Source organism: Urocitellus parryii, chromosome 16, assembly GCF_045843805.1.
Source record: "Urocitellus parryii isolate mUroPar1 chromosome 16, mUroPar1.hap1, whole genome shotgun sequence".
Lineage (NCBI taxonomy): Eukaryota > Metazoa > Chordata > Mammalia > Rodentia > Sciuridae > Urocitellus > Urocitellus parryii.
The window spans coordinates 20,056,041-20,073,319 of record NC_135546.1 but is presented as its reverse complement, the minus strand read 5'-3'; the positions used below and the strand labels follow the sequence as shown (position 1 = coordinate 20,073,319).

Sequence of the window (17,279 nt, the reverse complement as noted above, 5' to 3'; positions counted from 1 at the left end):
GTTTTTTTTCTATTTTACTTGGAGACCGGGCCTCTCATAATGGCTTAGGGTCTTACTAAGTGGCTGAGGCTGGCCTCTACGTGGCGGTCCTCCGGCCTCGGCCTCCAGGAGATGAAGTGCTCCCTACAGAACTTTGGACTTGGCTCCACCGAGGAGTCTGTTCCTCTCATAGAGCTGGGGATCATGACACTTTTTTAGCCCGTCTGAGCGCAGAGTGCAAAACCCAAGAAGAAATCTGCTTTGTTTTTGTTAGGAAAGATCTGGAAAACGAGAAGAGCTTGCTTTTTTTTTTTTTTTTTTTTTGAAATGATGTCTGGCCCGAGAGAGACAGAATGTCTGTTCCTACTCTCAGGCAGCTTTGAGAGGGGGCCCTCATGCATGTCACCAGAGGAAGGAGGGGGGACAGCGTCCTCCCGCAGTCTCCCGGGGCCAGGGTATGTTCTCGGTTCTTGCTTGTTTCCCAATCATCCCGGCCACTCAGCCGAATCCCTGGTTTCATCCTCCACATGGATCCCTTCCTGCCAAATCCCAGCAGCTTGGGAGGCCGAGGCCGGAGGATCACAAGGTGGAGGCCAGCCTCTGCCATTTAGTGAGGTGCTAAAGCGACTCCGTGAGACCCTGTCTCTAAATAAAATAGAAAACAAGGGCTGGGGATGGGGCTCAGGGGTCGAGGGCCCCTGAGTTCCATCCCTGGTACCCCTCCATAAATAAATGATAGGCAAAGGTGGACAGGTGACACTTGCTGTCAACAGAAACTCCGTGAGGTGGGGACGGTTCACTTTCCCCATTTTACAGATGAGGTCCAGAGAGGCCAAGCAGATTGCCTAAGGTCACACAGCGAGGAGACCAGCAAAAAGTGAGCCCAGTCGGGAGGGCTTAGCCTGGGTGCAGCAGAGGGACTGTGCCTGGCCTCCTGCAGAGGCTCAGGGGGCCCTTTGGGTACCAGGGATGGAACCCAGGGGCGCTTCACCCCTGAGCCCCGTCCCCAGCCCCTTTTTCTATTTTATTTAGAGACAGGGTCTCGCTGAGTGGCTCAGGGCCTCGCTCAATGGCTGAGGCTGGCCTCCCATTTGCGATCCTCCTGCCTCAGCCTCCAGAGTCGCTGGAATAACAACTGTACGGCTCTGAGAAGAATTTGCAGCCTCAGGGGTAAACTCCATGCCATACTTCAAGTTCCACAGTCCAAGTATGGGATGTGGCTGGAGTTGGCTGTTTCTATGTTTAAATTTGTATCTCTTAGCGACTGCTGCATGCAGAACAAGGACACGTCTTATTTGCTGAGCAACGCACTTTACATATGTTATGCTGTAATGGACTCCTCAGTGATATGACCCCTGGGAACAACCTACATGCCTGACACATGCTCAATTCCTCCTCCATCACTTCCTTTCCCTCTGAGGTGAGTGTCAGAGTTTCATAACTCAAGGAGTTGGAGAGGCTCCAGAGAGATGGGATCCGACAACCCTGTTCCTCACGTGACAGGTGGCCTCCTGGTTTTCTGGCGCATTAGTCAACTTTTGGTCTCTGTGACAAAATGCCTGACATAAACAACTTAAAAAGACAAAAGGTCGATGTTGGGGGGGGGCTTATGGTTTGAGGGAGTTCAGTCTGCGGTCGACCAGCTCCATGGTTTTGAGGCTGAGGGGAGGCAGAACATCATGGCGGAAGAGAGAAAGCTACCCAGCTCATATGGCAGCTGGGGAGGAGAGAGAGAGTGAGACAGAGAGAGAGAGAGAGAGAGAGAGAGAGAGAGAGAGAGAGAGAGAGATGCAGAGAGGGGGAGGGAGGGAGGAAACACAAGAACTACTTCTCCAGGGTGCACCCCGTACTACTTCCTGCAACCAGACTCCAGCTCTGTACAATTTCCATCCAAAGAATTAATCCATCGAGTGGATTAATCCACAGATGAGGTCAGAGCCCTCGAGAGCCAATCATTTCCTAAAAGCCACAACGCTGAACACTGCGGCCCCCCGGGACCAAGCCTTCCCTACTGGAATCTTCGAGGGGTGTGCATGCTGTGGGTGCATCCAGGTAAATGCAGGGAGAACTGGGCAGGGTTCCCCAAACCAGAAGTTAAAAAAGAAAAAAAGAAATTGGCCTCACTCCTCATAAACCACAGGCCTTAAAACAGGAAAAACCAAGTTGTGTGTGTTATAGACCATTTTACGTATTTATTTTTGTGATTTAGGGGGATGGAACCCAGGGGTGCTGAACCCCACCCCCCCACCGAGCCCCGTCCCCAGCCCTTTTTGTATTTTATTCAGAGACAGGGTCTCGCTGAGTTGCCGAGGGCCTCACGAATGGCTGAGGCTGGCCTCCGACTTGCGATCCTCCTGCCTCCAGCCTCCTAAGCGGCTGGGGAGGACAGGCCTGCACTACTATGCCCGGCTATGATTTTCTCCTCCGTGTGTCCGATTTGCCCTTCCTTTTCCACATCAGGAGCCCGAGAATAAATGATGCCAGCAGCATGCGGTCGGGCCTCCAGAACTGTGAGCCCACGCGAACCTTTTTACTTTATAAATGGCTCCGTCTCAGGGTATTCTGTGATAGCAACGGAAAACAAGCTGATACACTCGGAACGCATTTCAGAGCTCAACTTGTACACACTCTTCCTAGGTACACCGTTCTTACTTTAGAGAATTTATCGGAAGATTTCTAAATGTCTTAAGATCTGGGATCCCAAGGCAGAATGGCCACCTTGGGGCCGCGCTGTGGTGTCCATTTTCCGTGACTGTAACAAATATCTGAGACGATCCACTTAGAACGACAAAAAGGACGTCTACCCAGATCATCAAGGGTGTCCTGATTCCTGGCCAATGCTCACCCCTTTCTCATTCATTCAGGAGACCGCTAAGCTAGGTCCAGTATTAGAATGGGAGGCGGGTGACCATCGTGAGGGTTCCTGCCCCCCAAAAATCTTTCAGGCCGGATGAAGAAGAAGAAGAAGGTTCAGAATCACCCTAAATAGCTACTCAGGATCCTGCGGAGGATGAGTCATGTGTCTGTTGCATTTGTGAAGTGAAGAAATCACACCGCCAAACCTCCAAAATGTGTAATAGTAAGTCAACGCGCACACCCCCTCACACACGCATCATTTATGTACGCTCCAAACTGGGGAATGGCGGTGGGGGGGTCAGGGCAGGAAAATGGAGAAATACAATGTTCTCCATTGAGAGAAAAGAAGAAAAAAGAAAAAAGAAAATCAGGGCTGGAGTTGGGGCTCAGGGGTGGAGCGCTGGCTGACCTGGTGTGAGGCCCTGGGTTGGAGGTCTAAGTGGCCGAGGCCGGCCTCCACCTTGCGATCCTCCTGCCTCAGCCTCCCGAGCCGCTGGGATGACCGGCGTGGGCCCACCCTGTGCACTTTTATAGGGGGTGGTGGTGGCTCCAAGCCTCTAGTTAGGGGGGGAGACGCGTTCCCTCTGATTCCAGGGACGCACGGGGACATGAAGCATGTCATCAGACGTCTCTGCTGAGCACTAATGGAGGCAGATGCTGGCTCCCTGGGGTGAGCGTCCCCTGGGGTGTCTGGAATGGTCCACTCCTGGGAGCCCTGAACCTCAGGAAGAGATCATCAGATTGCAAAGCGGGGGAGCCCTGCCCTGAGGTTATTCGACTGGAAAATGACAAGCCACTTGCAAAGATGCATTTCCATATAAATGTGCAAGAGGGGGACCAGGCAGCTCGGTGCATTTGGTGCATTTCGCGGCTGGTTGATCAGGGCGGCTGACATCTCTCTCTGGGCGCTCAGCTCCGTGCCCCCCACCAGGGTCAGGGCCAAGGCGGGGTCCCGGGGGAGGGCCCACAGGCAGGAAGGGCAGAGCAGCCCGGAGTCCTTCCTCTCGGGACCCCGCCTGCCTTTGTCCAAGGACGGCACTCCACACGCAGCTTCTAGAACATTCCTTGCTGGCTCTCGGCCAAGCTTCCCTTGGCTGATTCCTCTTTCCCCTGTATTCCACCTTAACTGTCCCCCTGGGAGACCTGGGCACAGCAGAACCTCTTTTTTACCAAAAAATAAAAATAAAAAATTAACCGATAATTAATTTATTTAACCTATACTTAGTGAATTATTTACCAATAATTTATTTATTGGTACCAGGGATGGAACCCAGGGGTGCTGACCCCAAGCCACGTTTCCCAGCCCGTTTTGCATTTTATTTAGAGACAGGGTCTCGCTGAGTGGCTCAGGGCCTCGCTCAGTGGCTGAGGCTGGCCTCCACCTTGCGATCCTCCTGCCTCGGCCTCCCGAGCGGCTGGGATGACAGGCGTGCGCCACTGCAGCCGGCCTGTTAGTCCCCAACTCTGGGACTTTGTTTGAGTGTCTGGATTTCTCTGAACGTCTGTGTTTCCTCACTAAATGACACGGGATGCACACAGCAAAGCTAGCTATGGCGATGGCTCTTATTAAAATGCTTTTCTGCCCGGGGATTGGGGGTCGGGGCGGGGTGGGGGGGGAGCCCCAGGCACAGGGCCCACGGGTGAGTCATTCCTGAACCACAGGAAATGGCTCTTAGGTCGGTCCCCTCTGTGTTTAGCTGTGTGTCTTCCGGCCACAACGGATCTTAACAATCCTCACGTCCGTCCGTCCGTCCGTTCTAACGCAGGCCCGGTAGTAAGAAGGCTTGCACCAGAGGAGGCCCTTGGCCCTGGACCAGGGCCGCAAGCCAAAATAAACCTCTTGTCTCCGGGACGTAGGCCACCTGGGGGACTGTGGTTAGCAACAGAAAACAGACTAAGTAGTTACTCATTAAACAGGGGACACGTTGTTTCAGGGGTGAGTCCAGATGCACAAGTTTTCCTAAACCCTGACTGCCTGGAGTTCAGAGACACGGGACCCCTGAGCCCCGTCCCCAGCCCCTTTTTGTATTTCATTTAGAGACGGGGTCTCCCTGAGCGGCTCAGGGCCTCTCTCAGTGGCTGAGGCTGGCCTCCACCTTTCGATCCTCCTGCCTCGGCCTCCCCAGCCACTGGGATGACCGGCGTGGCCCACCGTGCCCGACGTGCACTGTATGTTTGACAGTTTTGGATGTTTTCATCACCAGGACATGAGAAATGTTGGAGGAGATTCACAGGGTAGAGAAACCCTCTTCATTTGGCTTTTAAAAATTCAGAAAAATTGAACTCACCGTGGAGAGGGGACGAGACACCGCCACGGGATGGGTGACCAACAAACGTGTCTGTCGGGGACAGGTCACACCCATGGAAATGGCTCCCCTCCCCCTGTGACCTCCTGGAGGGTGCAGGAGACCTGTCACTCCCAGGGGGAGGGGGACGGAGAATCGGTCTCCATAACTAGGTTAGGAATTTCTATAGAAACCAGAGAGAGAGAGAGTCTGCTTCCAAGGCCAGATGGAGTCCCCAGGAGGGATTTGTTGTTGTTCGGGGAGGGAAGAGGCCAGGAGGTGAGCAGGCGTCATTTCTCCAGGGGGAGCCTCTGGGAGGCTGGCCAGGGCCTCCGCTTGCTGCCTCCAAAACAGGTTCTTTTGCCAGAGGGCTCCCTGGGGGGCTGCGGCCAGATCGACGTCTGGAACTGGCCTTGTGGGAAATCACTCATGGTCCTCGGACAGCGCACCGTGTGACTTTTAGGCTGGTCCATTAATGCAGAGCTTCGGCAACAGGACAGCCCGAGGCCAGATGTTGGAAGGACTGACCTGGCTTTGGTGAAAGAGTTCTGAGCTCTTCTTTCTTTTCTTTTCTTTTTTTTTTATGTTTGGTCCCAGGAAGGGCACCCAGGGGGGTACTTCACCCCTGAGCCCCGTCCCCAGCCCTATTTTGTATTTTATTTAGAGACGGGGTCTCGCTGAGTGGCTCAGGGCTGAGGCTGGCCTCCACCTTGCGATCCTCCTGCCTCGGCCTCCCCAGCTCGGTTCAGCGTTGATCTCCCTTCCCTGCCTCTCACCCGCTGGCCCATGTCCATTTTCAGGACACAGAGAGAGAGAGGCCAGGGCTCAGGGTTTTCTTGGCAAGTCCCAAAGTGGAGCTGGAATCCGTCACCCAAGGGCTTTGTTTTCTCTTCTCGCGGTCACTTTCTATTTGTGGCACCTCGCAGGGTACTGTTTCTCCAGTCTGGTGTGTTAGGATCAAGTTTCCTCTTAAAATAGATTGGAACGTGAAGAGGGAAAGGGAGAGGATTCAAGCCGCACAGACAACCAAGGGGAAATGATCTGGGATCCCAATCCCCCGCAGCTGGGGGTGGAGGCCGGTGGGAGGACGCTCCCTCTGGGCTTCCTGACCCCACCCTGAGCTGCTGGGCCCTCACCTCAGACCTATGGAGTCGGCCATCTGTGGACTAAGCCCCGTCCCCAGCCCTTTTTTTTCTATTTTATTTAGAGACAGGGTCTCGCTGAGTAGCTTAGGGCTGAGGCTGGCCTCCACCTGGCGATCCTCCTGCCTCAGCCTCCAGAGCCGCTGGGAGGACAGGTGTGGGCCCCTCGCAGAACCCAGGGGACAAGCCCACGTGGACAGGTCTGCAAAAAGACTCTGCAGGGCAGGATGTCGAAACGGGATCTCTGCAGAGTCATGGAGGACCAAACAGGAAGCAGGAGGTAGGGCACTGAAGTCAGGGAGTGCCTTTGGTGGGAGGAGCGGCGGCTCCCAGACCTTCGTATAAGAATGTGCTGGGGCTGCATCTTATGTAACATCAGCTTTTCTCTCTCTCTCTCTCTCTCTTTTTTTTTTTCCTGAAAGGAGAACAACATGAACTTCCCAGACTGCAGATGGCTCCCAGATCTGGGTGGTGAAATGCCAAGTGGATCCAGCAATAGACGATGGGGAATTGATTGGGAATCAAAAGGAGAAGCAAGAAGCGTGTTCGTGGGAAGGGGAAAAACGGTCCCCAGTCTCCTGCACACCCAGGAGCAGCCCCTGGGCTATGGGCACAGCTGAGACCATTTCACAAGGCAGATTCGGGTGTCGGGGACAGAATCATGGCATGGGGCAGGAGGAGAGGTACCAGGGATGGGACCCAGGGGTGCTGAACCCCTGAGCCCCGTCCCCAGCCCCTTTTTCTACTTTATTGAGAGACAGGGTCTCGCTGAGTGGCTCAGGGCCTCGCTGAGTGGCAGAGGCTGGCCTCCACCTTGCGATCCTCCTGCCTTGGCCTCCTGAGCCGCTGGGATGACAGGTGTGCGCCACCGAGCCTAGAGTTAAGTACTTGTCTCTTCCTTAGAGGTGCCACAGTAAATCCAGGTCCCATCCACTTGGGGGTTTTGGGGGTGGATTAAATGATAGATGGATGGATGGTGGATGGAGGGTGGAGGGAGATGGATGCTTATTACAGCTACTTATTTATCTCTTCCTTTGCAGATTCTGTAGGATATCCAGCATCTTTCTATTTGGGGGGTCCTTGGATGGATGGACAGATGGATAGATGGACGGACAGATGGATATAGATGGATGGATGGATGGATGGACCGACAGATGGATAGATGGATGGATGAAAAATGAGATGGATGGATAAATGACCGATAGATGGACAGATGCATAAATGGGTGGAGAGATGGATGGTAGTCCATTTTGTCCAATTCTCTTTCCATACCAGATGAGATGATCGTGTGTGGTTTTTTTTTTTTTTTTTTTTGCGTCTCGCATCGCCCGTGCTGACTGATTTTTTTCCGGGATTCAACCATCCTTGCCTTCTTGGCACGGATCGCATTCTGGTGGCATTGTATGGTATTTTTCTACCATTATTTGGATTCGGTTTGTCGGTCTATTATTGAAGAGTTTTGCCTCTCTCTTCCTAAGAGACATGGATCCATAGTTTTCTTTTTCTTTTTTTTTTTTTTGGAAGATTTTTGTGAAGAATCGATATGGATTCTCCTCCCCACGTTGGGTGGAGTTCAACGATAAAGACCTGGACTCCTCTTTGTAGGTAGTTGGTCTTTTTTTTTTCTTTTCTCTTTTTTTGCCTTATTTCAATCCCGACTGGTTATAAATGTATTCAGATTCTCTATTTCTCTTTTGAGTTGGTTTCGGTAGTTTGCAATTTTTTTTTTTTTTTTTTTTGCAGAAATCTGTTCATTTCGTCTAAGCCACCTGATTTATTGGCATCTGCCCGTTCAGAGCATTCCTTTAAAATTCTTTCTATTTCTGGAAAAACAAAAAACAAAAAAAAAGGTTCCTTCTTTCATTCCCGATTTGAATAATCAGATTTTTTTTTCCAGCATCTTAAAGGGGAAAGATATCTGGATTTTCAAAAAAGAAGAGTTTTTCCTCAATAAATCATTGAAGAGGAGAGAGAAGTGGGGGGTGGTCTCTCGGGGTCTCTGGAGATAGTTCTAGAAGACTGGGGACGGGAGCTCCGCACCCCCGTGTAGCATGGCTTCTGACTTCCAGGTCTCTGGTTGAGGCTGTGGCGGATGCCTAGAATACCTCTCCTCTCCTCCTCCTCCTCCTCCTCCTCTCCTGTGCTGCTCCATGTCTATCCTGGCTCCCTCCTGAGATTTGGTACAGGCAGCCGCAGCCCAAACACTTCGCCACCCACATTCACACAGAAAATCATCCTTTGGCAGGAAGCAAATCGGAACATAGATGGTGGTGGGGAGGCATAGACCTGATTTCTTTCTTTCTTTTCTTTTCTTTTCTTTTCTTTTTTTTCCCCATGAGAATCAAAAAAATCTATTTGTAGGCAGACCTGAGATTGGTTCCGCTGCTCTACCAACACTCAGATTTCCGGATGCTTCTCCTCCAACTCTGGCCATATTGGACCAGGCTGTAAACGATCACCAACCCCCGCCCCGGGACCCCCCAACTCGGTCACCATTGAGGCCACAGTAAGAAGTCCTCATGGGCAAGCCCCGGGAGAACGAGGCCTCCTCTGGAGAGACTGACCCTGCCAACGTCCTGGGGTGTTTGTTAGCAGGCTTTCTGTGACTGTGACAAAATACCTGAGGTAAGATAACTTAAAGGAAAAAAAAAAGGTTCAGATGCTTGGCTACATTGCTTTGAGCCTGCGGCGGGGCAGAATGTCGTGGTGGGGAGCACACAGTGGAGCAGAGAGACAGGAAGTGAGGAGAGAGACAGGAAGAGGCAGGGCCACACCCCTGATGACCTCACTTCCTACCAGCAGGCCCCACCTCTGGAAGGTTCCACCAGGTCCAAGAGGTGGATGACAGCGAATGACCTTCAACACACAGGTCTTTGGGGGAATGTTTAAAATCCAAACCAGGTGCACCTCCATGCTCCAAACCTGTCAGCAAACTGTCCTGTGGTTCAAGGGCTCATCTGTCGTACTTGGTTACGGTGGCCCACGTGGCCCATACCGCAGCCCAAACCCATCTTCTGCTACACACTTTTCTTGGGGCCAGGGGCCGGGCAGGGTTGGATCCTGGGGATTGAACTCAGAGGCGCTCAACCCACTGAGCCCCTAGTTTTGCATTTGATTGAGAGACAGGGTCTCCCTGAGTGGCTCAGGGCCTCGCTACATGGCTGAGGCTGGCCTCCACCTTGCGATCCTCCTGCCTCGGCCTCCCCGGCCGCTGGGATGACAGACGTGCGCCATCACACCTGGCTTGCCATGCACTTTAGACTCCGGAGCCAGGCTCTGTGATGCACACCTGTAGTCCCAGCTACTGGGGAGGCTGAGGCAGGAGGACTGCTAGCGCTCAGGTGTTAGAGGCCAGCCTCAGCAACACCATAAGTGGTCCTCCCAAAGATACAAAACTTAGCCTCCGGCTTCTAAAAGATCCTCATCATTTTTGGAGCGTAGCATGGGGCAGAGTGGCTTCGTTTCCATACCTCCAAACTGGAGGGAGACCTTGCACTCACTCGGTGTTTGGAGAAAGTTCGTGCAAATCGTGAGTTCTGGATTCTCAAAACAGGCCTGAGAATCCAAGCTGTCTGCGGACCCTTTCTCTGCTGGCTTGCAGAGGGCTGAGTTTACCTTAGACGCTCCATCGAGACCTGTCCGGCCATTGCCCTCGTGTCAAAGAAAAGGAAGCGGCCGAGCAGGGTGGCACACGCCTGTCATCCCAGCAGCTCGGGAGGCTGAGGCAGGAGGATCGCAAGGTGGAGGCCAGCCTCAGCCACTTGGTGAGGCCCTAAGCAACTCAGGGAGACCCTGTCTCTCAATAAAATACCAAATAGGGCTGGGGATGGGGCTCCGTGGTCGAGGGCCCCTGAGTTCAATTGTCGCCTCGAGGTCTCAGGTTATCCCAGCAGCTTGGGAGGCCAAGGCCGGAGGATCTCGAGTTGGAGGCCAGCCTCAACCAAAAAAAAAAAAAAAGCAAGGTCTAAGCAACTCGGGGAGACCCTGTCTCTCAATAAAACACAAAATAGGGCTCGGCTCGGCGGTGGAGAGCCCCTGAGTTCCATCCCCGGTACCCCAAGGGTATGATCAGCACATTTAGAGGCAGCTGTGGATGGAGGGACCCCCCCCCCGCCGTGCCTGTGGCTGTCCAGGTCGCCCCTCAAAGACACACCCAGAGGACAAAGTCACCCCTTGCATGACCGTACAATAGGGGACAAGGGTCATCTTGTGATCTCAGCTGTAAAAACTCGCACCACGGGAAGGAGCGTTTGGTTTGCTTTGCATTTGGGGGACAGAGGGGCATCTGGGATCAGGGGGGGTGTCCCCCGTCCTAAGAGATGCCTATTCAGGAGGCAGCTCGGTTGGCCTCTTGGCCTCCATGGAGAACAAAGGCGGATCTGTGTCAGCAGAACGCTCCTGGAGCAACTGGAGAAATCATGCCTTAAGGAAGCGGGTGGAAAGATCAGCCAGCAGCTGGCTTCGCCTCTGGCCATCAGAAACAATGATGGCATTGCTAGGAGAGGCCCCGGTGGGTCCGTTTTGTGAAGGTTCCAGGGCAGATTTCATGACGCTGTGGATGTCAAGTCAAAGCCACTGGATTTCTGACTCCACGGGATGAAGCCTGGCCCCCCCAGCAGCTCGGGAGGCTGAGGCAGGAGGATCGCCAGGTGGAGGCCAGCCTCAGCACCAGCCTCAGCAACTTGACAAGGCCCCCTGAGCAGCTCAGGGAGGCCCTGTCTCTAAATAAAACGTGCCAAATAGGGCTGGGGATGGGGCTCAGGGGTTCGAGGGCCCCAGAGTTCAGTCCCTGGGACCAAAAACAAGTCATTCATTAAAATCAGCACAGGACAGGGACACAGCCACATCCGTGTTTATAGCAGCTCCATTCACAATAGCTGAGCTGTGGAACCCACCTACGTGGCCTTCAACAGGTGGATGGGTAAAGAAACTGGGGTCCGTGTACACAGTGGAATATTACTCAGCCATAAACAAGGATGAAATGATGGCATTTGCTGGTCAATGGATGGAGCTGGAGTCCATCATGCTGAGTGGAATAAGCCAGTCCCCAAACAACCAAAGGCGGAGTGTCCTCTCTGATATGGGGACACTGACTCACAATAGGGGGGGGGCAGAGAATAGCAGTTCACTGGATGAGACGCAGGGGAGTGGAGGGAAGGGAGGGGAGGGGACTGGGAGAGACAGGGGGATGGATGGACGTCCCTTCCCCAGCCCCAGCCCTAGTTTGGCTTTTATTTAGAGGCTGGGTCTCATTCAGTTGCGGAGGCTGGCCTCCAACTGGTGATCCTCCTGCCTCAGCCTCCTCAGCCAAGGATAACAAGGCGTGGGCTGCTGCAGCCTGCTCTCCCAGGGTTCTGAACACATCACATTGGAATTGTCCACGAGTCCCTGGATCCCTAACCCCCAGTGCACTTTGCTGTCCTCTTGTCCCCCTGTTGTCCAAGATGTCTGGACCTGTAGATGTCTGTCAAAGATGCGCTCAATGAACGTGTGGAAAGGGATGGAGAAGAACCACAAAGTAGCCTGCCCAGCTGCTTGCCATAGGGCTCGGGGGATCCCAAGGACCCCGCTGGACACAGTCCAGGTGCCAGGGGTGGAGCTGGGGGGCACCGGGAGGACCTTGTACCCGTGGAGACCACCACAGGGCGCTGCATGCAGAGTGGCTGCCGCAAGTGACCCATCCATTGTGCTCTATAGTGACCCCAGAAGACGTCCCCCACCCCCAGGGTGTCCCAGGCGTACGTCACCAACAGGAAAATCCTCAAAACCACCCGGGTCACTCCCTGCCTTGGCCCAGCTGTGCAGGGGAGGGAGGCCAGGAGGCCGACGTCGGAGCGAATAAAAACAACCAGAGCCGGAAAAGACCCAGAGCTGGATCCTTCTTTGCCAGTGGAGGGGAATTGGGAACAAAAAAATACTAAAATAGAGACTTCAAAGGTGAACCTTTGGCTGAAGCCCTGAGGTGTGTCTCTCAGGGAGGGCGGGAGGCAGTCCCGGAGGCTGAGGCCGGAGGATCGCAAAGTTGGAGGCCAGCCTCAACCAAAGTGAGGCCCTGAGCCACTCAGCGAGACCCTGTCTCTCAATAAAATAGAAAAAGGGCTGGGGACGGGGCTCAGGGGTTGGGGGACCCTGGGTTTCATCCCTGGGACTCAATTAAAAATCTTTGCTATGAAGGTAAACACTACTCACTTTCTGCCTCCTGATTCATACCAAGCCTCAGGCCTCAAGCCTGTGTTGTGTTCCCTGCCGGGTGACAATGACCAACCCCAGGAAAGACTTCATTCTTTCTCCAGGTCCAGACCTGTCCTCGGGGACAGAAAGCAGGTTGAGCCAGTTCACTGGGCCCGGCTCCCTGGGGCTCTGAGACACCTAGCAACTTGTTTGAGGGCGGAACATTCCAGAAGGTGTTGAGGGGAAAAGCCCAAGGACCAGGCGGCAACTTGCACCCGAGGGGGTGAGCGCCAACCCACAAAGGCAGGCAGGCCTTAACCCTGGGTTGGCACGTCTGATGTCCCAAGGACCTCGTGACAAAGGGGACGAGGAGCAAACAGGGTCCCTAGTGCAGGTGTGGACCGTTAATATCACCTTTTCTCCCTCTTTTCTCTCTTCCTCACTGAGAGGGGGTCTATTAGGCAAGAAAAAGCCTCCATTGCACTAAGAATCCGGGAAAGGACTTGGGACAGGGAGAGGCTGAGGTCCCACCTATCCTTACCCCCATGGTTTTTTTTGGGGGGGTGCAGATACTGGGGATTGAGTTCAGGGCCCTCTTCCACCCCTGAGCCCCGTCCCCAGCCCTATTTTGGATTTTATTTAGAGACAGGGTCTCGCTGAGTGGCTCAGGGCCTTGCTGTGGCTGAGGCTGGCCTCCACCTTGCGATCCTCCGGCCTCAGCCTCCCTAGCATCAGGGAGGACAGGCGTGGGCCACTTTGCCCGCCGGCTCTTCCTCATCCACCGAGGACTTCCAAGAGGTTGCCATCTCTGACTAGAGCAGGGGCCACAGAAGCGAGAAGAAATTGGCCGGCCGACACAGCCTCCGCAGGGAGAATTAAAACCACCCACAGCCAAACCCAGGGCCACCAACGGTGGCATGCCTGGCCGGCTCTGTCACCAACCGCCCTCCCTTGGGGTGGAGGGGGAGGAGGGCAGGCCTTTTTGAGCTGACTAATTTCACACGAGGACACCCTCGAGGTCCCCCACCGGCAGAGCCCCCAAAGTCTGAGACTGGGCGTGGAAAAAACTCTTTCCATTCCTTCTCCTCTTTTCTGTCTATTAACTGAATAACTCATGGGGTAATAATCTGCCAGAAATTAATACAGGAATGTTTCAATGCTAAAACCAGAGTGGTGTCAGAGGGAGGAGGATTTGTGGATGGATCTTTATTTATGTCTTTTTTTTTTTAAATTAGTTGTTGATTTGTGGATGGATCTTTACTTGTGTCTTTTTTTTTTTTAGTTGTTGATTTGTGGATGGACCTTTATTTATGGTGGTGCCCTGAGATTCGAACCCTAATTCGAATCCTAATGCCTGACCCCCTTTCCCCTCTCCCTCTCTCCCTCCAAAATGCCATGCACATGGAGATACACCCTCCTGTCGAGGGAATCCTTGAAGAAGTAACTGATAGGAAAGTCGGGCCCGGTGGCCCAGGCCTATCATTCCAGCCAAAGACTCTGTCTTCAAATAAAACATGAGAACTGGTGGTGTGTGTGGGTGGGTGGGTGGGGGATGGCTGGGGATATGGCTCAGTTGGTTTAAACGACCCCGGGTTCCATGCCTGGTTACCAAAAGCAAAAAAGAACTCAACAACAACAAAAATCTTGGGAGGCTGAGGCAGGAGGATGGCAAGTTGAAGGCCAGCCTCTACCACTGAGCTAGACGCTGTCTGAAATTTTTAAATAAATAAATAAATAAATAAATAAAGAGGACTGGAGATGCGACTCTGGGGGAAAGTGTCCCTGGGTTCCATCCGGAGTCACCTAGGGACTTTAGACGTCCCCATCTCGGGGTGTTGAATTGACAGCGACCTAGATACACCTTTATGGAAGATCTATGGGGATGGGGGGTGGGGGGGAAATGTCCAGCCGCGTCATTACTGAGACACAAAGAGGAGGATCCCTGGCGGTCATCCTATGACCCCCACCCCCAGGAGACAGGAGTCCTCTAGTTAGTGCAGGTCAACGGGGACAGGGAAAAGGAAACTTCACACTTGTCACTCGGCCAGCTGGCTCGCACACATGTTCCCCCAGATAACACAAACAGGCAGGGTTTTCCTGCCTCACCCAAGAGAAGCCAGACACCGGTGCTGGCCTCCTGGTACCCGAGTCCCCAGCCCCGTTTCCAACGCCCAGGCGGGTCCTTGACAGCCAACATGCACCAGGTAACCTCACAAAGCATCAAAGGAGACACCCAGAACCCTTTCTTCTCAATTCTACCTGGATGTCACCTTCTGAAGCCCACATTGAACAGGAAAAGACAAGTCCCGCCCCCCTCCAAAAAAGGTCCTTCAACAAACCAACAACTAATAAAAAAAAAGACACAAATAAAGATCCATCAACAAATCAACAATTTTTAAAAAAACGACACAAATAAAGATCCATCAACAAATCAACAACTAATTTAAAAAGAAAAGACACAAATAAAGATCCATCAACAAATCAACAACTAATTTTTAAAAAAAGACACAAATAAAGATCCATCAACAAATCAACAACTAATTTTTTTAAAAAAGACACAAATAAAGATCCATCAGCAAATCAACAATAAAAAAAGACACAAATAAAGATCCATCAACAAATCAACAACTAATACAAAAAAAAGACACACGTATCAGTGACATATATATATATATATACAGGATGGTGGTTTTTTCTTATGCATTTAGGAGGTTTTTAACTCTTGGGTTTGATGTTGAACGAATTGCCCAGACCACAGGAAGTCCACTCCAGCACCAACATAAATAAATAAAGTCATGTGGAATTTTTTTTTTCTTTTTTTGCAAACTGACATACGGTGGATGCCTAGTTGTCTGTCGCAGAAACAGAACTCTGGCTTCTTAATTCCAAGAAATAAATAAAAATAAAGGATAAAGCAGGAAAATTCGGCTTGGGGAACATGACTGGACCCAGTGTTCCAAGGGGGTGTTGGGAAATGGGGGTCAGAGAGACCTGCAGGAGAGGGGAGGGGGCGACATGCAGGAGGAGGAGCAGGAGGCCAAGACTCACCTGGGTGTCCCTGAGGGTTTCCAGTACCTGCAGAACAGGTACTGTCCGTCGGCGTTGACCAGGTGGGGAAGGTCCTGGTAGGGGATGTTCTGCGGGGTCCGCCTGGGAGAGGTCTCCTCGGGCATTCTGGAAGGATCTTCAGGTCCTTGAAAGAAAAGGGGACACATTCCCAAGTCAGAAATCTGGGGAGTCGGGAGGGGAGGGTGGTAAAGGACTCTTAGGTAGAGGGGAGGCCAACCCTGTTCCAAGGAGATTTATTTTTCATTGTTTATTTTTCTCCATGCCATCCATCTCTTGCAAATCTCTCTGCAACTGGGAGAAAGCAAAAGAAGGGAAAAAAGAATCTCATTTGTTCTTAAGAAAAATGCTCACTTTATTTCTTTTTTTTTTAAAGTGCCTCATTTTGAGGATTTCTCTCTCTCTCTCTCTCTCTCTCCAAAAAAAAAAAAGAAAAAAGAAAATCTCCAAGGAACAGTTTGCGTCCCCTCTGGAGTGCCTGCTCCTGGCTGATTGCTGCCACCAGAGATGCCACACAGACACCATCACCCACCTGGTTCCATTCCGCCCTGGCTCCTGCGCTCCACCAGGGGACACCGCCTGCAGGATCACAGCCAGGCCACCCGGGGCTGCTCCCCGGGTCCCTCCATCCCGCGCCTGGCGCTGTCCCCACCACCACCCAGATCCCGATCCTGGGGGCTGGCGGGGTGCAGAGCCGGGAAGCCAGCTCGCAGCTGTGTCCCCCAACAGGCTCCCGGGTCCCCTCCCTCCCCGGGGCGGGGACCAGGCGCCTGCCATCTCCCCCCAACTACTTGTTCCCTGTCACCACTTTTTCCTCCACGATCCGCTCCGATGGGGCTGGGCGCGGGGAGGAGCGCGGCCCTGGGTGGCCCCGGGGGGAGTGTGGGGGGGGGTGACAAGTCGCCCTGCGTGTCCCCCGGGGGGGGTCGCCCCCAAAGTCCCCCTCACCCCCGAGGAGGCGGGTTCCCAGGACCCAGTCGTCGCCCCCTGAGGCTTGGGACAAACTTTGCCTCCTGCCTTGTCGCCCACAGCACGGGGTCGCAGCTGTCACTTGCAAATGCCACCAGGGGGGAGGGGGAGGGCAGGGAAAAAAAAACCCGGGGACTTCACCCCGAGTCGCGTGGGTGCCACCAGGGGCTGCAAAGAGACGGCGGCGGATGGGGACAAGTTGGTGACAGGGGGGGTGGGGGCTGGTGCCAGGGAGTCCGAGGGGGGCGCGCGCGCGCGTGCACCCGCGCACGATCGTGCACACGCGCCCGGGAGCGCGCGGGAGGCCACGCCGGAGCGCGCCGGGGACCCCCCGCCCGGGGACTGGCGTCGCCCCGACCCCCCGGTGGCGGCGCTGGCGGGTGGGGCGGGGACAGGGACGCAGGTTACCGGGGCCGCGAGCGGCGCTGTCACCTCCCGGGCGCCGCGGGTCTCGGCGGGCGGCGGGACCAGGGCCGGGCGAGCTGCGCGCGCGGCCACCTCCGCGGCGACAGGGCGACAGGGCGCGGCGTCTGCGCCGCCACTTTATCCCCGGGGCCGCTCGGCGACGGGGGCGGCCGCGGTGGGTGGGGACGCGGGGAGGCGGCGCCCGGGCCCACGTGTGTGTGTGCCCGGCCCCGCGGGGAGGAGCGGGGGCGCCGCCCGCCCGGGGACAAGTCAGGGCCACCCCCACCCACGGCCACCCCGCCCCTGCGCGGGAGGGCGCCGATCTGTCCCCTGCACACCGCAGGCGACACCGGGCGCGGCACGCGCAGGGCGCACACAGGCCCCAGGTGCGCGCACAGGGCACGCA

General features: G+C 54.2%; 1 protein-coding gene across 1 annotated transcript in view; it reads right to left on the bottom strand.

Annotated features, from left to right (window-relative positions):
* The window catches only part of Mgll (monoglyceride lipase), a 54,536-nt gene extending 37,488 nt beyond the window's left edge, over window positions 1-17,048 (bottom strand). The window contains 2 exon segments of the mRNA XM_077793431.1: window positions 15,482-15,626; window positions 16,877-17,048. Of these exon segments, the coding sequence (XP_077649557.1) occupies window positions 15,482-15,606 (125 nt within the window). The 5' untranslated portion in view covers window positions 15,607-15,626; window positions 16,877-17,048.
* Window positions 17,049-17,279: the final 231 nt, after the last annotated feature.